General features: G+C 50.1%; 1 protein-coding gene across 2 annotated transcripts in view; it reads right to left on the minus strand.

The window, feature by feature from the left end:
- NMNAT2 (nicotinamide nucleotide adenylyltransferase 2) overlaps window positions 1–20,518 on the minus strand; it is a 90,393-nt gene that overhangs the window by 13,445 nt on the left and 56,430 nt on the right. Inside the window, exons 1-7 of one of the 2 annotated variants that reach the window (XM_016224598.2) lie at window positions 19,591–19,660; window positions 12,967–13,055; window positions 12,133–12,200; window positions 9,549–9,627; window positions 6,294–6,417; window positions 4,740–4,820; window positions 3,803–3,847 (exon numbers count right to left, since the gene is read on the minus strand). In XM_016224598.2, coding sequence (XP_016080084.2) covers window positions 3,803–3,847; window positions 4,740–4,820; window positions 6,294–6,417; window positions 9,549–9,627; window positions 12,133–12,200; window positions 12,967–13,055; window positions 19,591–19,660 — 556 coding nt within the window. Of the gene's footprint in view, window positions 1–3,802; window positions 3,848–4,739; window positions 4,821–6,293; window positions 6,418–9,548; window positions 9,628–12,132; window positions 12,201–12,966; window positions 13,056–19,590; window positions 19,661–20,518 lie in introns of those variants that run through there. The other variant, XM_016224597.2, reaches the window with a different exon arrangement.

Raw genomic sequence — 20,518 nt, forward strand, 5'->3', positions numbered from 1 at the left:
CACTAAACCAGGATGGTGCTCACTTTAACAGAAACGGAGCCAGCTACCTGCCTTGTCTAAGACCTCAGGGCCTCTCTCTGTTGCTTCACATCAAACTCAAGTGTCTTCTCTGCCGCCGTGCATCGTCTGGGTTTGTCTCCATAAAAAGTGCCGGCATCATGAGGCACAGGGGGGACACTGGGGGTACCCAGGCAGTAGCTGAGCTCATCAGATGTCCTCTCCTTGCATGGCACTGTCCTCAGCAAAGGACTTCAGAAGCGATGCTGAGCACCCCTTTGTCTGACTCCCAGGCACACTCCCCGCTTGTCAGTTGTTTTTCTTCCCTCATTAAGCTCGCTCTGAATTAGCCCAGTGAGGCCCATCATGGTTTAAAGCAAGCAGCAAACTGACTCACTCATTAAAACGGAGCAATGGGGAATAACGAGTCCTGGGATTCTCAGAGCCACAGGGGAGAGACCTCTGCCCGGGGTGGGACTCAGGGTGGCGTGTTTAGTTTGGAGCCACCGCAGGCCTTCTGTCAAGAGGCCGTGGCTGCGGGCACTTTGTCTGAAATGGTGAGAATGCCCTACTCTGAGCTTTCCAGGGACTGCTGCCACCCCATACCCTGAGGCTGAGATGGCCTTAGACCTCACAGCAAGCTCAGCGACCTGACAGGGACTTTCAGATCATGAGCCTGTCCCTGCTGCAGGAGTCTCCAGATGGTTCAGAGGAAGGCTGCTGGGGCTGACAGGCAGGCCAGTATTTTATTGTCCCATGGGGTAGACTGTCCTCAGGGAGCCCTATGGAGCACTGGGGTCTTAATTCCTAAATATTCCTGCCCTTCCACTCTCCCCTCCTCTGCATGCCATACTATAGCCTAATGATCTGTTTATGCACAGGGACCTTATTTTACCTTTATATTTCCAAGGCTGGACAGAGTGACCAGCACACAGTAGGTGCTCAGGATGTATGAAAAGTAAACAGCAGACCAGCTGACCACAGAGGCCATGCAGGAAGGCTAAGAGCCTCTGGGCAGTCTGGGCTGGCTGGGCTCGCCCTCAAGGCCTTTGCTCTCATAGCATGGGGGTCTGGGGGGAGTGCCCCCTAGTCAATGGTGCCTCCCTCCCTCTATGCTATGCCATGGGATTGCTGGCCCGACTCCCCACCTGTGGAGATGAACCAGCCTTGGTATGGCTCAGAGGAGCCAGGCCAGGTCCACTGCTGGGATCTTACTGTTTCCCCTCCCCCACTAGGAGCCACCCAGATCCTCAGGTCAGTTTTCTGTTGAAAGGCTGAGGCTCTGTAACTTTAGACACCTAAGAGTTCAGTTAGGTGGCTGTGTCCAGAGGCTGTGCTGGCCCTCAGCTCTCCATCCATCAGTGGTTCACAACTGGGGGCAATTTTGTCTCCAGAGCTTGGCAAGGTCTGGAGACAATTTTGGTTGTCAAGACTGGGGAGGGGGTGTGCTACTGGCTTCTTGTGCTTAGAGGTCAGGGATGCCGCCTGACGTTCTACACTGCACGTGACAGCCCCACAACACAGAATTATCTGTTCCGAATGTCAATAGTCCATCCAGCTGAAAATTCCTGCTCTATAGCAGAGTATTCCCCAGCCAGAACCTCACTTTCCCACTTGAGTATAATGTTGGATTATTTTTGTTTAAAGCCAGAGCACCAAGAGTTAAAAAGTGGGGTCTCTACCTTCTCTTGCCAGACCAGAGCAGATGTATTTATCAATGACCAGAGAGACCCTCCAGGGCTCTCCACTAGAGGGCAGCAGTGACTTCTCCCAGTTTGCTGCATGAGGCTAAGGCGGGCCTTTCCAGCCCACCAAAGCCTTTGGTCTGGGGCAGCTCCCAGGAGGGGCCGTCAGCTGGTTAAGAACATGGAACCATCGATGCTAACTGAGCTAGGGAAAAAATGGCTTTTTTCTTCTCATGAAGTGTGCAAGGGGATTGCAAAAAGGGAATGTGTGAGCCAGAGGACTTCAGAGCACAGAGGTCTGGAGGCAGGACAGCTCCCTCCCACTTTCCTCGTTCACCCCATCTAGGGATCCAGGGCCCGCAGCCAGAGTCATTGCTCTCCAGGCACACTCCTCACCCAGGAATCTGTGCTATGTGAAGCCCAGGCCCTGCGGCCCTTCCCAGCTCCCACCGCACACAGAGGCAGCCACCACCTGTGCCAGGCCAGGGATCCATCCTGACCTCTGTGGCCACCTAGCTTTCCTTTCTCTGCAAGAAGAGTAAGTCAGTTGGGGCTAAGAGTAGCCCTGCCCCTCCCAGGGCTGCAGTGAGCGCTGGCATAGGGCAGTGCCCTGTGCAAACCCCCTTGGCCTTGCCTCTCTGTAGGAGGGGGACCTCCCCAAGGGCAGGGATGGTCGAATACCCTGGCGCTGGGTGTTGGGAAGGTAAATTAGGCCACAATAAGTTCTTTCTGGAACAAGGAACGAGAAGAATATACATTGGAATACAGTTAAATGTCCAAAGACTGCCCTGAGCTCTTCTGGTCAAGAAGACTTCCCGGAATGTAGCTCAGGCTCAGGTGCAGAACCTCGGGGAAGTGGGTGCAGGGCTTTCACTCCCATCCTGGCCTTTTGGGTGTTTGAGGCTGTGGAAGCTGGAGCCAAATGCTCCTGCCTGCTTTGGGGAGTGACCAGGAAGCCAGGTGCCACTTTTCGTGGCCCTCAGACAGTGCCGTGCCGGTAAATAAAGGATGTAAAATAATTAGGAAGTGGGGAGTTTTGAGTACTCATTATTTTTGTTTTTAATACACTTTACTGAACTGTTACTTGATATAATTTCATTTTCTTTGTATTGGCTGCATTTAACAACCGGTTCACAGAATTCCTGGAAATCTTACAAATGGTTCTCTCAAACCAGTAAGAGCTGAGTCGGGTGTACCTCAGATCAGAGGGCAAAAGCCAGAGAAGCCCCTGGAAATGATGTCACGTCTGCTGGGCCTCCTGGGAGAACCTGATGCTCAAGTACAGCTCACCTCCCAGGGTCACTGCAGGAGGCCGTGACCTCCAGCCCTCGACAGAGGACTACGGGGAGGGGGAGACCTGCAGGATCTTTGCAGCTAGACTTTTAAGACTGAGCATGTCTGCTGGATGCCAGGCTGCCCCTCACCCTAGAGATCCAGGCATCCTGTTGTCACTGACCCTCCTTGTCACCTGGTATCTGTGCCAACTCCACCTGCCTTGGGGAACCTGTCTGCTCTTTCCCCAGCTTCAGATATTTGCATCCCCCATTTGTGTCTCTCACCCCCTCTGGAACCTTGGAAAGATTTCAGTTCTCTGGTTTGCTTCCCGGGTTAGCCAGGACTTGGTTCCCTCCCTGGGGCGGGTGGGCTCCTCCCATCTGACAGCTCTGTGTAACCGCCCTCCACCTGCTCTGGCCTTGAGCCCACGCAGCCTTCACAGGGACAGCGGATGCCTTGGCCTCCGCCTGAGGCTGTGGGGAGGTTGTGGAGGTGGCTTTCGGCTCCCTCTCTGCTCCTCATCACCTAAGGGTCTTCTGCCTCCTGGGCAGTGTCGTGGGCAAAAGAGGGGTCTCTCTGGCTGGCACTGAAGTTCAATTCCCATGTCTCTGGATGAGGGAGAGGAGGCTCCAAGGGGAAAATTGCCAAGGGGTCCAGGCCTATCTCCTGGGAACTGGCGTGAGTGCGGTTAGGAGGCGTACAGGGGGATCACTGAGACTTTGGTCTCTGCTTGGGACCTTTCTGAGAGTAGACCAGGTAGCAAACACGACCCAGGGTTTTCAAGCCTCTCCCCTCCCCCCCTCTGCCCGTGGTGAAAGCAGGTGGCTCCCCACGCCCCCTCTTACCAATCTCCTCGTACCGCATCACCGTGCCCAGGTTGGCATTCTCATCTAAGAGGAGAGGGGAACAGAAGCATTAGGGCCCCAGCCTCCTGGTACCCCACGCACTGTCCACCTGGGCTCCTGGGGAAGAGTACACGGGAGGGGGACGGGAGGGAGAGTGTGCCTGACCCCCTGCACACAGGGCATCTGAGCAGAGTGAGCGGACAACACAGTCCAGCCTAAAACAGAGGGGCAGGCGGCGTGTTTCTGGGACTGTCAGAATTAGACAGCCTCGCCGGGGAGCCAGTGACGAACACACACACTCATGCCGAGCGCCTTCTGTTTCGTTCTGTATTTTAGGAAAGAGCCACGTCCTCAAAACCTAGGGAGACAGCTTTGAGTCAAAAGGAGGTGGCCCTCTCCCGAGGGGCTACCTGACTCAAAGGACAAGCAAAACTGAGCATTGGAGATTTTTCACGTGGCAGAACGCAGCGAGCCCAAGGAGGTGTAAGCAACAGAGCCTTTGACGTGTGCTCGCACGTGCAAGGCCTGCATGGAGATGCACGCTGCAGACAAAGCCACGGAGAGGCCACCTTGGTCCCCTGCCTCCCTTCCTCCTCGACCGTCCCTCTTAGTTCCTCTCAAGATGCCTGAAATTAGAAATCTCAGAAACGGCAAGCGTCACCCCCAAAGAGTCAAAGGAAAGAGGTCTAGACCTTCAGAACTGCTGCAAAGTTGAATCTGGGGACTAGGAAAGAGCCCCCAGGACTCTGAAAGACAGTCTCATCCATGCTGAGTCCATGGGGAGCAGCCAAAATCCAGAGGGAATTAGGTGCTGGGGGGTGGGGGGGAGGTTTGCTGAATGAATGAATGAATGAATGAATGAATGAATGAATGAATGAATGAAGGGAGGCGGGAAATAAAGGAGGGGGGGCTGGGAACCAAGATCCTTTCTCCTTACCCACAAAAGTGAAGCGCTCCACGGGCGGGCGGACACAGCAGATCCGGCTTAGGCTTTCTCCCACCTTCCCCAAGATCTTGGCTGTGGGAGAGAGCAAGACACACAGGGACAGAGGGAGAGAACCACTCACAACTGACACTCGGCCAGCCCGGCATTGGGCCGCTGTAAACAACAGGGTGCACTGGAGGGGCGGTGGAAGGAGGGCAGAGAGAAAGAACAGAAATATGACAGCGAAGATGCCTTCTCATTCACAGCCCGAGGCACACGCATATCGAGCCACGGGCTGGAATCTATTCTCCGGTCATGTTTATTACACGGTTGAAAAATCGGAAAATATATAAGAGACAGATAGATAAAGAGGAAAATAAAAAGCACTCAGTATCTCACCCTAGAGATAACCACCGAGGCATACTGGTATATTATTCATTTTCTTCCATTTTCTAAATGTGCATTATGCAGCTATGTCCCTGTAACATCAGTTGGATTATATCCTGTGTTTAAAGGGCATACTGGCTGTTTGCTGATTCACTTTTTAATATCATGAGCATTTACCCACCACTGAACACCAACACCCAGACCCAGGGAGACTGGGCCTGTGGCAGAGAATTCACTTGGGATAATTTCTGCTGGCCTAAGGCATTCTTTCCCATTCAGATGGTCTTTGGAACAATCAGACACCCTACTTTGGCCAAGAGGTATCTGGTTTTCAGCAATCTCTCTGGGCTCTAATCCAGACTTTTTTTTTCTTTTTCTGAGCCCCACATGTAGCTGTATGTAAACTACGAGACTCTGTCTCTTCCCTGTTTATGATACACTAATGACATAATAGCTTATGGCCTCTAGGCTTGAAAAGTAATACCAGGATCTGTGTCTTGCAACTGCCTTGGAAGAAAATATTAGAAAGAACATAGACATTGGAATCAGAAAGTCCTGAACAGGAATTCTGGCTCTTCTACGTCTGAGCTGTGTGTTCTTAGGCAAACCACTTACCTTCTCTGAATCTCATGTAGATGGGAACATCATATCTCTACCACAGAATCACTGTGTTAAGTGAGAACCCGTGTAAAGTCCTGAGCAGGGTGCGGACATACAGCCCTAGGTGTTGGGTAGGTGTGGGGGCCCCCAGCTCTCTGTCACTAAAGAGGTGGGTGAGAGTGTGGGGTGCTGGATGCAGATGGCCTGGGTTTCACTGCTACCTCCTCACTGAGTTTGAGCGATGTCTTCAATGCCCTTCGAAGGGGCAGGGAACAATGCTCCCCTTTGTATATTTAATTTCCACGGAGGCGATCATATTTATATTTAAATGCAGAAGAATGCACACCATCACTTCTGTCTCTCTCTAATCATGACCAATTCTCTCTGATCCTCTATCTTAAAGGTTGTCAATATTGAGAGACTAGAGCATCAGCATCACCTTGTTAAAAATGCAAATTCTCCTCCCCCTCCCAGACCTACTGAATCAAGCCTGGGCGGCACCGAGCAATCTGGATTTTAACAAGCCCTCCAGGTGATTCCGAAGTTTGAGAACCACTGTGTGCACCAGCGCTCCCCTACCTGCAGTGGGCTTGGTGGACACATTGTTCTGGTAAATTGGCTGGGAGTTCTCGTTTTGGGGCTGTCCGATCACGGGTGTCATGGAGGGTGTGTTGACGTTGGAAAGGATGCAGCCAGTCACCCGCTGGGGAAAGAGAGAAGGTCAGAGTCAGTGTCATCAGCCAAGTGACTTAGGAAAAGCGTTTCCTGGTCACCTCCAGATGCTCATGTGCCGTCCATCATGGCGAGGCCGCCTGGAGCCCAGGGAGAGCCCTGGGGTGGGTTCTAGATGCAGCTGCCCCACGTGGGACACTAGGCTGGCAGGAGGCAGGATGACTCTGTGGTGTTGCGTAGACCTAGGCTCAGGTTTGAGCTCTGTCCCCCTCTCTCTGTGTGACCTTGGATAGTTACTTAACTTCTCTTGACCCTCAGCTCAAGAGTCTAGCATAGACACCGGCCAGTGTGGCTCAGTGGATTGAGCACCATCACATGCACCAAGAAGTCACTGGTTCGAGTCCCAGCAGGGCACATGTCCGGGTTGTGGGCTCGATCCCCAGCATGGGGCGTACAGGAGGCAGCCGATCGACGTTTACGTTTCTCTCTCATTGATATTTCTATCTCCCTCTCCCTCTAAAAAAAATCAACAAAAACTTATCTTTTCAAAAAGAATCGAGCCTAGAGAGCCAACATTTCCAGGTTGTGCTAGGATTGTACCAGTGAGGATGTGCAGCGTCTGCAGAGTGTCTGGCGCGTGGCAGGAACTTGGTACACAGTAGCCGATGTTGCAACCTCTGGGTAACACCCATACCTGCCCTCCCTGCCTGCTTCATGGGGCTCAAATGAGGTCATGTCTGCACGAGGGCTGTGTAAGCTCAGGAAAGGTCATACAAACACCAGGCTCTATCACCATCTGCCGCCTCTCCAGGCTAGAAATGCCAAGGGCAGGGCCAAGTCCAGAGAGTGGTGCCAGGCAGAGCAGGAAGTGTGTGCCAGGGAGGGTGGGGTGGGTTCTGGGCGCTGCTGGCCAGTGTGAACACACATTCCAGCACCAAACGGAAACTCTACGGGCATGAGCCACTGTCCTGGGTTATCCTGCGCTGCTGCTGTCCAGTGCCGCAGAAAACAGCAGATAAGGCAGCTGACCCAGAAGCACGCCCCTGTGCCTGCCGTGAGGGGACAGGGGCTACTGGGCAACAGAAAGAAAGGATGGATATTCAACCTGTTTAGCTTCGCAAGAGCCACTGCTGATTCCAGGCCCCTTCCGTGAAAGCCAGCATCCCAGCCTCTGCCCACTGCCCTTTCTGGATTACCGAGTCCTGTTGCCAGAGGACCCCCAAGCTCCAGGGCTGGGGTGACCCTCTGAGGGCACCTCTCCCCCAGGCCACGCTGCAGGCAGAGCACGTGAGTCCTGAGCTGTGGAAAGGCAGGCGCTTGTCTTATGGGTGATTGTCACTTTTGTGAAGCTCCTGACAGGAGGAGTTACAGTAGCATCCAGCACATCTGACAGCCAGCTGCGGCTGGGTACCATCGGGTCTTCTCTGCCCAGCTGTGGCTGGCAGAGTGGAAGGGACAGTCTGCCCCCTTTTTAATATTACGTTACCTCCAGATAAGAAAATGCCACATTCTCACTTAATAGCTGGTCTGGTAGCTGATAAATTTCTTCCTCTTGCTGCACACATCCTAGTTCCACGCCAAGGAAGACAGAAAGGGCTGGCTGCGTGCCCCCATCTGCCCTTGTCAGCTCCCACGTTCTCAGAGGCCTTTCCAAAGGCAGCCGCGAGTCACTTCTTAAGCCCGGTGCCTGTCTCTACGGCAGGTCTACACTCCATGCTAGAAACACCAGCCTGATACTTGGACTGGGGAGGCCAAGGTTATTAGGAGCAGCCCCAGCTCCTGCTGCAAGGCCACTGAGAGCTACATTCTCTCCTGGTCTGTGCCCATCATTGCAACAGCTGGGGCTCCTGGCCCAGATTCTCTGGCCTAGACTCTTGCCTCTGGGCATTAGCAACAGAGGGAGGGGCAGAGAAGCCAAGGCACTAGACAGTGAAACCGTAGCCAGTCTGTAGGGCTGGCAGAGCCAGGGCTCAGGCATGTCTGCAGGCTCCGCGAGTCCTCCCTTCTGTCATGATGCCCGAGGCTCCTGGGTAACCATCAGGAGCACAGGCCCCCAGCTGACCCCCCAGCTGACATGCAGTGTGAGAAATAAATGTGTGTGCAGCTGCTGAAATTTCAAGGATGTCTGTTCCCACAGCGTCTCTCAGCCTGTCCTCATGGATACACCCTTAGACAGTAAGATGGGGTGTCTTTATAACTGACCGGCACAGAGAGCAGTGAGAGCCACCCTTCATCAGTCCCAAGGGGACCCGAAAAGACTTGAGATGAGTGTGAAGGGAAAGGACATGGGTTTTCTTCAACTCCATGGGGGAAAATCTTAACGGATGAAGCAGCAGCCCCCCAGCCCTCCTGCCTGTCTGATGTTCCCTGTCTCAGAACAATGCCATTTGATTGCCAGTTGGGCTGGAGAAGGCCCTACAGCATGGCTGGTGGAGGTGAGTGGAATTGACTGTGTCTGGTCTTGGCTGGCTGGGCTTCTTGCTTTCACAGTGGGAGTTGATGGACTGGTATTGATCTGTGGTGTTTGCAACCAGCTCTTCAGTCATGGCAACCCAGCCACAAGCCCCAGGCACCCCTGTGTTCACTCAGCAGCTTCTGTGTGTCCTCAGATGCGCTGGCTCACCCCTCTGTGCTTCCTTTTACCCACTGATGCAGCAGGAGCTCAAACACTGTCTGCCCGGGGGACTCACGTGAGGAAGAACGGGTGGGGATGATGGTGCAGTGACTGGCAGGTGTGAAGTCCTCAGCATGGCATCCTGTGCTGCAGGGAGGGGACCAATGGGCCCCAGAAGGTGGGACAGGAGGACCTGGCTGCCTGTACCTCCTCCCAGAGCCCTTCTTTTCTCCTGCCTTTCTGTGCCTGGTCTCCTTCTTGCCTCACTTTCTCAAGTCTCCTGCCTGTGTTCTTCACCTCACCTTGAACTTGATCCCAGAAGATAAAAACTGCCCCAGGTCCTATGGAACAGGGGGAGCAAGGCAGGCACAGTCTGTGGGGCTGCTCTGAGTTCCTGATCCACTGCCCTCCTGCGTGCGGTTCAGAGCCCGGTCTCCTCCATGGTTGGTGAGAAAACAGACTGAGCCAGGTCAGGAGGCCAACAGCACCCTTCCCACAGCCTGTCTGGCTTCTGTGGTCCACCCACCCCTCAGCGTTGCCCAGCTCACCTTCATGAGGTCCCGATGGTGTTCCAACACGCTGCAGGTCGTCTGCCAGGTGTCCTGATAGCACTCCCACGGGTCCACCCTGACAGAATCGGAAAGAGGTTGGTTTCCCTTGGTTTCCAGTCTCTCACTCTTTTCTTATTGGTTCCCTCCAAAGACCACAGCTCAGGGGGCTTAGCAGACCTGGTCATACTGTGTAGTTAGATCTCAAATCAGATACAACATGGGCTTGAAACGCCTCTCTCAGCCTCAGTTTCCCCTCTGTAAAAGGAGAGGTGTGTGGCACGGGTTGACAGAGATCTTGACACTAGTCTTCTCAGGTTGAGCCCCAGCCGCAGAGCTTCCCACTGCAGGGGCCTTGGGGAAGTTACGTGACCTCTCAGTGCTCACTTTCCCCATCTGTAAAATGGGACTAACTGCAGTGACTCTCTTGTGGGGAGATTAGAAGGGCTCGATTAGTGTTAGATGGAAAGTGCTTAGTAGAGAGTCTTGCTTGTATCCTTACCTGCAAAATGGGAATTCTCCTTGGGACCTTATAGGATTGTGAGAGCCAAGCCCTCACCAGGTGGTGGCTGCAGTTACGTGAGTTGGTGAATCTGCCCCAGTCTACCGCCCTGCACAGAGGGGTGCCTTGTGGGCACGGAGGTGGGCCTGGCAGTCAGACTGGGAGGCGCAGACCGGCAGGCTGGCCTACCCTTCCTGCACACCAGGATGAGAGTAGGAAGGCTCCAGCCCAGACTGATGCATCACTCGGCCTTAATTACACACTTAATGAGCTGCTAAATTGGGATATTTCTCAACATTTTCTTAGCAGTTGAGCATTCCCCAACTACCTCCTACCACACACACACCTAAGGGTTTCAGAGAGGTGATCTCACTAGCTGAAAACTCTTAGAGAGTCAGCCAGCCCTGAGCCTGGCTCCCCCCAGATCCCTGCCCAGCCCTCCCCCGAGACGGACAGACACCCCATCTAGCTAAACAGGTTCCCCATGTCCAGGGGCCCTGCTGCACCCAGCCCCCATCTCTAGAGCTAGCTCTGAGCCTCCCTTGTGATCTCAGCTCAGAATTCTGACTTTCCCAGTGCCTAGAGCAGTGCGGGACAGGCCGTAAGTGCTCGATCAATATTTACTGAATGAATGAGGGAATTAGTTTAGAATCTCATCACATCCACGCAGTAACAGCCTGCTGCCCCGTATTTTCCCCACTGGACCCCGTTTCCCCAGCAGACAACGAGTTGCGATGTTAAGAGGCTTCGTTTCTATTCTGGACTTAACCACAGATGTGCTGTTCGCCCTCAAGCCCCTTGACATCTCTGGGCCTCCCCTGAGGAAAGGTAGCTGCCTCTCCACCTAACCTCTATCTTGGGGGAAGGAGAAAGTCTACAAGAGCATGTGCTTCTCACACAAATCACTGCACACTGGCAAGGATCGATGTTTAACTATCATTGCTGCCTCCCTTCACTGCTCTCATTTTGGCCCACCCCACCTTCTCCCCTAACTCTCTGCGCCCCTCATTCTGAGGTCAGCTTTCCTTCGTTTCCCGCCTTTCATGGGAACCTCTGGGTGCTGCTTGTTTTCCCGGGGTGGGGTGGGGGGAATTAAAGTACAAATGATGTGCAATTATTTTTTAGAAACGTCATCTACTCATGCAAATTACAACTGTAGGAACGTTGGGAGTGTGATTAGCATAATTAGCAGAAGGTTGCTTTAATCACAGGGCAGGCTCCGTGGGTAACGGTGTCTGCCATTTTAGCAGAATGTCCCAAGGAAAGGGAGGGGGTGCTCGCCCCCACACCTCTGTCCCACAGTCAGTGTGGGGCCCTAGGGACCGGAGTTAGGGAACAGGGAACAGCCAAGGCCAGGGAACTTTCCCTGGAAGTAAGGATGGAAGTAGGGAGGCATTTGGGATTTTCTGGTCATGCCTCACCCCAAACCCAAAGATGTTTTTTGGAAGCTCCAAGAATATTCCTGAATCCAAAAGTGTCAGAGCAGATGAAACGCTGGAGACACCCTCTTTAGTTTCATGGGCCCCAGAGCTTGGTTAAAAATTAAGTTACCAGTTGGGCCACCCCTGAAAGTCTACGTAACAATTGCTTGCATGGGGCTGTTAAGAAACAGACAAGAGGCCCCAAATGGAGTCACTTGCGCTAAGCTCATATCATCAAACCAAGACTTAATACCTAACTTAACAGCACTTTCAGCCTCTCCCAGGATGGTAATCTTAACCAGTAAACCAGGAATTTCCTGGTCAGCACTAGTGAGGAGCTTCACCGATAGCCTCCTTCTGCCCCTGCAGGTAGGCTACCTAAGCCTGAAGCAATCCAGTCTTTCCCTCCTGCCTATAAAAGCCTTCCATTCTGTGCAGCTCCTCGGAGCTCCTTTCTGTTTGCTAGATGGGATGCTGCCTGATTCCTGAATCTTCGAATAAAGCCAATTTGATCTTAAAATCTACTCAGATGAATTTCGTATTTAACGAGGTTGCTATCTCCCCTGGCCTTCCCACCCCTGCCTGGACCCACCCTCTTTCTCTACCCACCCCTGGGGAGTCCCAGGGCCACCTGCCTCTGGCATTGTCAGACCAGCCCTACCTGATCCAATCGGAGTTCTGGACGGCTAGCTGACACATGATGAGACGATGCCGGCTCGACACAAGGCCCTGAGAAGCAACAGAGCAACCATGGGGACATCCGCCTGCTCCCCACCGCCTCCCCGACACACCACCCCAGGCCAGCCCATTACAAAAGTGTAGCCGTTTTTCGGTGGTGACAGGGAACGAGGGTGTGCCCCCTTTACTTGTCCGAAGAGAAATAAAAAGAATGAAGGGCGGGTGGGGTAGACCACCCATAACAGGGCCTACAGGTGAGCCCCGACCCCAATGAACCAGCCAGGGTGCCCAGCACAGAGGTGAGGCTCAACCTGGCAGATGTTGCCTTGTCTCATGGCTCAATCTGGCACTTAGGTGGCCTCCCCTGGAGCCCACCACGTTGTATGGGGGTGGAAGGGAATGGCTCCTAGATTTTCTGAGACACGTGGCAGGGAGGGAGGGGCACGGAAATGAATTTTAAATCAGATTATAAAAGGTATAAGCCTTTTTTTTTTTCCCTCCTAAAATCCCAGGAGAGACTTGCCAAGCCCATAACCAGCCTCTCATTCGGCATCCATGCCGAGTCACACTTGGCCCTCAGCTGGTGTGCCGGCTTCTCTCCTAATGAGCCTGGACTGAGCCTGGCGCTGCGAGCAGCTGTTCCTCCCAGCTGCCGTCCAACAGCAGCCGCTCAGTCTGACCGTGGCCCAGAGATGGGAAGCAGGATGCCTGCTACCAGGGATCACAGCAGAAATGGCAGAGGGGCAGTTTGATACCTGAGGAGCCATCGGGTCGGGAAGGGAGGGTGAGGGAGGAAAGGGGCGAAGGAGGAGCCCACCTGCTTTCCATAGGAGTCGTGGACAGGAGAGACGATCCCGCCAATCACAATGAACCTTCCAGTTTTGTGCAGATAATCTCTGGCTCTTTCTAATTAAGAGAAGAAAACCGCACATTATAAAGAGGAAAGGTGTGGATTAAAGGTGATCGTTGAAATCAATGCCTTCAGCTCTAGAAGGCTTATTTCCTATCTTTCTTGCCATTTAAATAGATAGTGCTAACTTTCAAAGCAAAAGTTGGGGATTCAAAAGGTTATGGAACCAGATTTCAGCCTCCAAACCTAAAGGATTTTGAACTCAAGGGGTTTAATTCCGTTTTAAAGGTCCTCTACTAGATGAGCCAGTGTAGTTCAGAGGGATTTAAAACAAGCCCCTCACTAAAAGCCTCTAGAGCAACAGACTGAAATTAACCCTACAATCACTTGCAGAAATTCTAAAGTGCAGGGGTAATTTTTTTTTTTTTTTAGAAAGAAGCAGCCTTCTTACATTATGAAAGGTGAGCTGATTGCCTCATCTAGTGACTCAGAAGAGAAAACCCACCAAAACAAAGTTAAAGAGCCTTCTGCATAATTAGGGAGAATTAACAGTCAGATCAAAAAACCATCATCACAGTTAATTGAGGGAAGTTCAGCCAGAGAAAACGTTTTTTTCCTTAGGAAGGAATTTGTGATGTTGCCTTTTCAGATTGGCCAGCCATGCCCAACTTCATTTTCACGAGAAAATTCAATCACCTAGGAAGCAGATGAAAATGTTGGTTCTTTTACTTCTAAGGGGGTTCGTTGAACAACTCCAACAGGGGCTGAGCTTGTGCAGCTGAGGAAACGAGGCGTGGGTTTCCTTGGCAGGTGAGGGACCCTGCAAGCGAGCACGGGCTTGGGTAGCAAGGTTGGCTGTGTAGCCTACAAGCAAGGCTCCAGGGTGACCCTGCTGGCACTCTTAAAACTTAAAAAATTCTCATCATATTTGCCTTTTTTTTTCTTTTAATGGAAAATCTCTTAGATTTTTTTAAAAAATAATTATTTTCTTAGCATGGTTTTAGATTTATAAAATATTGAGCAGATAGTATATAGAGTTCTATATATTCAGTCCCTCACTTTTTTATCTACCTCCCCCCCACACACACACACCATTTCCCCTATTTTATTATTATTATCTTGCATTACTGTGGTACATTTGTTACACTTCATGTGTTCATACTGACACATTGTTATTTATAGGCCACAGTTTACATTAGGATTCACTCTCTGTGTTGTGAAGTTCTATGGTACGGTAGACCTCCTCCGACTAATTCGCTCGAGGGGCTCACAGAACTCAGGAGATCCACTTATTCACGAGATGACCGATTTATTGCAAAGGATTTTAAGGCTAACAATCAACAGCCAGATGAAGAGGCACGCAGGTCGAGGTCCCAAACAAGGGAACTTCTGCCCTTGCTGAACCTAGAGTAGCAGAGGCAATTTCTTCCTTCCCCACAATAAAAACTCAGAAAACTAGGGATAGAAGGGCACTTCCTCAGAGTGATAAAGAACACCCATAAAAACCTGCAGCAAACATCATACTTTACAGAGAAAGACTAAATGCTTTCTTCCTGAGATCAGGAGCTAGGCAGGGACGTCTGCTCTCATCACAGCTATTCAACATAGTACCAGAAGTTCTAGCTAGTGCAATAAAGCAAGAAAAGGAAATAAAAGACACAGAAATCTAAAACAACAACAACAACACAACAAAACTATCTATTTGCATATAGCATGAACATTTACTTACAAATCCCAAAAAATCTATAAGGAAACTCCTAGAACTAATAAGTGAGTTCAGTAAGTTCATAAGATACAAGATCAACATAAGAAAAGTAATTACAAAAACATGTGGAAACTGAAATTAAAAATACAAGACCACTTTTAACCACTTGAATAAATGAATACTTAGGTATAAACATAATAAAATATACACAGAACTTGTACATTAAAAACCGTAAAATTCTGATAACAGAAATCAAAGATCTAAATAAATGTAGAGACAAACTGTGCTTATGGATTAGAAGACTCAACACTGTAAAGATATTAATTCACCCCAAACTGGTATAAAAATTAATGCACATCTTATCCAAATTCCAGAAAGAATTTTTGGTGTAAAATAATTCTAAAATTTTATGGAAAGGTAAAGGAACTAGATTAGTTAAAACCTTTTTGGGAGAGAAAAATAAAAGAAGTGGGAAAATCAATCTATCCTAATTTTAAACCTCACTTTATAGCTACAGTAATCAAGACTGTGAGGTATTGGCAGAGAGATAGATCAATGAAATACAATAGAGAGTCTAGAAATAGCCCCACAGAAATATGGCCAACTGAATTTTGACAAAGGTGCAAAAACATCTCAATGAAGAGAGTAAAGACACGTGCAACAATTGGGGTGAATCTGCAGTTCATCATGTTGAGTGGAAAAAAGCCAATCTTAAAAGGTGACATGTGTATGATTCTATTTATATAACATTCTGAGAAATTATATAGATTAGTGGTTGTCAAGAGTTAGGGAGGGGAGTGGGGGCAGGGAAGGGAGGTGGGTATGGCTATAAAGCTGTAGCTGCAGGGAGATCTTTGTGGTGATGGACTAGTTCTGTATCTTCACTGTGTTGGTTACATGAATCTACACATGTGATGCAATGACATACAACTATACATACACATGCCACTGTCAATTTCTTCATTTTGATATTATGCTATAGTTACGTAAAATGTAACCATTGGGGAAAACTCAGTGAGGGCACATGGGATCTCTCTGTACTCTCTTTGCAACTCTCTATGAATCTATAATTATTTCAAAATAAAACATATTTTAAAGTTTAAACTATGAAATACTGTGCAATTTTAAGGGAGTAGTGTGCAAATCCAGGCAAATGGACAGCAAATTAACTGGTGGGGTTGGATGCTTCTGGAAATTTACCTGTGCTCATCCCTTTCTATTTTTGCTGCTCTCTGGATCCCAAGATTGTGGGTTGTGATGGCTTGAGAGGTGTTGTCCAAAGCAGAGCCTGTCAAACTTTGATGTGCACATAAATTTTCTGGGGATCTTGTTAGAATGTCAGTTCTAATAGTGTGGGTGGGGCCTGAGATCTGGACCAGGATTAGGGTGAGGTGAGAGAGGCAGGATCTGTCAAGTGCAGGGTCAGATCCTGTCTTCATTTAAAAGTATGCTATTTTGTTCATCATGGATTTTTTTGCATGAATTTTGATTTTTAAAAATATTCTTATTTATCTTGATTACAGGGCTTTGGGATGCCCTCTTGAATTTTGCAGTGGAGGGGGCCAGCCTCCTTGGCCTCACCCTACCCCTTGCCCTGCCTGAGATTCATCATTTCTAACAAGCTCCCAAATGAGACCAATGCTGCAGGCCTATGGGCTATATTTTGAATAATAAGGGACTAAAGACAAGTGGGACAGCCCCTGCAATGTCAGAGGCTCTCCTCCCTCTTCCACTGCACCACCACCTCCACTTTGCACGACAAGGGCATTTCTGGACATTGGCAGGTAGCCCACTGGCAAGGCTATAGCTACAGCCCTGGAATTTAATTTCATGCCAGGCTTCCCAAGATGTGGTCTATTTTTGTCTATCAGCTCTGCCCCAGGGACTGAGCCAAATCACTCTAACATTTTACACTCAGGCCCAACCCGCCCTCCATTTGGTCTCCCTTCCTGGCTCCACTTCTCATGGAGGAGGAGCCCAAGGTGGTCAGCAGCACTGCCGAGTCCTGCCCTCAATGCCCTGAGGATCCACTGTGTCCCGGTCCTCATTCCAGGCCACTTGGAACCAGGCGAATCTCCCTTCCTGACAGCCTGGGTGGACCCACCAGCCAAGATGGACACAACACAGAAGCTCTGTCCATTAATAATAATTCATGAGACAGACATGCCTCGCCTGCCTCCAGGCTGCTCAGTGAACCCGGCTGATGTGTCATCTCCTCTCCTCTTTCAGGGAGTTCATGGAGGAAACACTGGGGTCAGGGCATCGATATTTATTCAATTTCTCCTTTTCAGCTGCAATTAGAAATGATCCCTTCTGGGTTGTATTCACAGCTGGAGCTGCCTGAATGCTCCCTGTTTGAGAGTTTCATAAAGGTGGCCCAGATTTGTAAACATTCTGAGTATTAGGAAGATCAAGCCAGGGGTGATAAAGGCAGACACCGAAGGGGTTCAGAAAAAGCCTCCCTAAGGCTTTGCCACTTTGACATGGATTATTTTTGAGCTGAAGGCAGTCGAGACCCTGAGGGCTCACAGGAAAATCTTACCTGTGCCTTAAAGAAATTAAACTGGGACCTTACCCACAATAAGAGTTATTATCAGAAGTACCTTTATGACCTAGCTATAGAGCAGGGAAAACTTCTAATTACTAAACCTCTGCTCTTATCGCCCTAAGAACGACCTTCCTCCCCTCTGAAGCCCCAAGGCGCCTGAGCTCACCCTGAGCTCCGAGTGTTACATACTATACCTCATACCTTTCTGTCTCTGAACTTCCCATGTCTGTGGAGTCTCTGACTCCCCTCTGTATATGAGGTTCTTGAAAGTATGCATATAATTAAACTTGGCTATTTTCTCTTGTTAATCGTCTCATGTAGATTTAATTATTAGACCAGCTGACAGAACCTGGAAGAGTAGATAAAAATCTCTTCCTCCCCCACCAAACCAAATTGTGAGTCCTTATAGGCAGGATTATTTCTGCTCAGGGATCCAAAAAAAAAATTTTTTTTTTAAGAAACCATCCCTGTGGCCTACCAAACTGAGATTTGAGCATTCCCTAACAAAAATTCAAAGAGTGTTTATTACGTTCAAGTCTCTGTACCAGGTGCCACAGGGGACAGAGATGAGTGAAAGACACAATTTCCACCTCCAAGGAGCTTAGGTTTTCGATGCAGGGACACGGCATCCTCTGCTCTGATAATTGATACCAAAATGAACAGCAGGGGCATGAAGTCTTATAGGACATCAGGGGAGGGAGTGATCCCAATGGAAGGGGGTGGCCTGGGACACTTCCCCAGACCATGAGGCTTGAACTGGGTCCTGAAAGCAGAGAAATGTGTATTAACCATGTATTTTTATTTTCTGCTTTCTGATACTATGACATCTGGGGCCTTGTTGATCCTGGAGGGCTGCCCCTCCAAAGGTTAGACAATTCCTAGAGATAGTAAACAACTTACACTACAGCCCACCTTTCAAATGCAAACTCACCCATTCAGTGTGCACCCCACCCCCCCAAACACTCCTCTACCAGCTCTCACACTCAGGGCCACTATTCCCTTGCCCTAATCACCTCAGGGCCTGGTACCAGACAACTAGGGACAGCTCCTAAGTCGCAGTCTGCTGAAATTACCCAAACTAGCCAGTCTTAAGCCTCTTTACTCTGTTTCCCCTGTTCCTTCTTGTGGAAATTAAAAGAAATGTTTTCCCCTCTCCCTCTGCCTTCTGACTGATCTGGTGCTTCCCCAAGTGGCCCCCTGCAGCATGGCACATCTTCTTTTCTTGGGAACTCTGAGTTTCACTATCTTTTTAGGGGCAATTGTTTCCTGATCCATTGGCTTTGCCACACTTAACTAATAGTGAAAACTACATTTTAAAACAGAAGAATGACACTCATTCCAGGGGAACACGGTGATGTGAGCAGATGAGCTGAGTCAGGAAGGGAGTCTGTAGGTCCTACTGGAGGCTCTAGGGCTTGGTTTGCAAAGCAATAATACCATTTCCATCCACTGTCACTAAGGGTGTCTTACCCTCCCCCACCCAATCTGGAACACTTTTCTGCACCTTCCTCTGGTCTCAGGTGCTCCAGTCCCAATCTGTTTGGAAGTAGAGACCTGGGAAATCACATTCCCCTGGGTGGGAGAAACAGTCGAACGCTCCGGGGATTCTGTTTTTGAGTTGTCCAGCCTACACTGTAAGACAACTTTCAAGTGAGATGCCAACTTGAGTCCGAAGAAAGTATTAAAGGGTAGTCTTCTCCCTAATGTTGATCCATGGGGTGGGATCATGGGAGCCCAAGGTGCCATTCCTTAGACACCATTAGCCGAGCAGGCTGAGGGGCCCCTATAAGAAGTGCAGGCTGGGTATGGACTTGCTGTCCACTGGGAGCTGGCCAGCCCTTCCCCAGCTGGCCATGGACAAACGCTGGCCAAGCACAACGCCTCAGCAGAGCTGGAGGAAAGGCTGCGGAGTTACCAGCACAGTGGCCTCTCCCTTCCTCCATACCCCTTACCCACACCTATAGAAGAAGCAATGTGATAGGAAGCCCCTTGAGGGTATGAGAGCACAATTTTTTCTTCCACAAAAGACAGCTTTTTTGGCCTGTCTCTGACTCAGGAAGGTATGTGATGGGAGCTACATTTCCCGAAGGGATGGGAGGGTGGCCAGATCTGGTGCATTCTGCTCAGTCTCTATGGCCAGCGGCTCACCGGCAGAAGGGGTGGGCTGGGTTTAAGTGCCTGCAGGGATCAGGCTGAGGTCCCTGAACAGGCTCATGCTCAGAGCAGCCCTGCAAACCTTGAGGAGCTCCCCTGGACACATCGAGTCCGGTTCTCTCGGCCATCTGCCAATTCCCACCAGCTGTCCCCACTGCACGAGCCTCAGGCTGTCCAAATTCACCACAGAAAGTGACAAATGCCTCCCAGAACCCCTCGCAGGCCTGGATTTCCTCTAGTCCCTGAATTTTCATCTGTGTTGCCTGGCTTTTGCAGCCACTACTATTTGCAGCCCTGAGCTGGCTGTCACAGAGTAACACAGAGTGGCACGGCCGCTCCCCATTCCTGCAATCTTATCTGCTCCACTGCTTCTACCTTGGAAGAATCTGAGTCCCTTTGTCTTCACAGCTAGGGAATGATTTATGACCCTCACTTCCACAAACTGTCACCCCTGACAGACCGTGCAGGGTGAACCTCTCATGTGCCCCAGGTGCTATGTGCCACCCCAGAAGTCTGGCCTCCACTCAAACCCCTTCCACTGGCAAAGCTCCCCAGATCCCATCCCCCACCCTCTCCAAACCAGGCTCCACGCTTCTTGGAATTCACCCATTGTCGAAAAAGAGCTTTTTCTATTTATCTCTTCAGAAATAGAAAGCTAAATATATATGTAAAAAATATGACATGAACTGGTTTCCCTTCCGTGAGACTCATAAACACATGGAGAATTATTTTAGAACCCACAGGCTGTAATACCAAATATAACTGGGGGGGGGACTGGGAGGGGGGGGACAGAGTGGAAGGTAAGGAAGGAGAGATAAAGATGGGAGGAGGAGCTCGATGTGGAAAACCGGCCGTGGCTTCACGTTAAGGTGGCAAGTCTCTGGCATGGAGTCAGGCTCTATTTTTAATTACAGCTCTGCTATTCCACACTTTATCAACATTTTAGAATTCAAGCTCACCGTACAGGCTTCTTATTTAGGGATCATTCAGACTTTGAAGTAGAGTTTGTCCAGCAAATAGCTTTGCTTTTATCAAGTAAAACAAGCGGAGAACATCAGGAGAAGGTTCCTTTTAGTAGGATGTGGTCCTGCTAGGGCCATAGTGTAGGGCAG

The sequence above is a fragment of the Miniopterus natalensis genome, chromosome 19 (assembly GCF_054644295.1).
Source record: "Miniopterus natalensis isolate mMinNat1 chromosome 19, mMinNat1.hap1, whole genome shotgun sequence".
NCBI lineage: Eukaryota > Metazoa > Chordata > Mammalia > Chiroptera > Miniopteridae > Miniopterus > Miniopterus natalensis.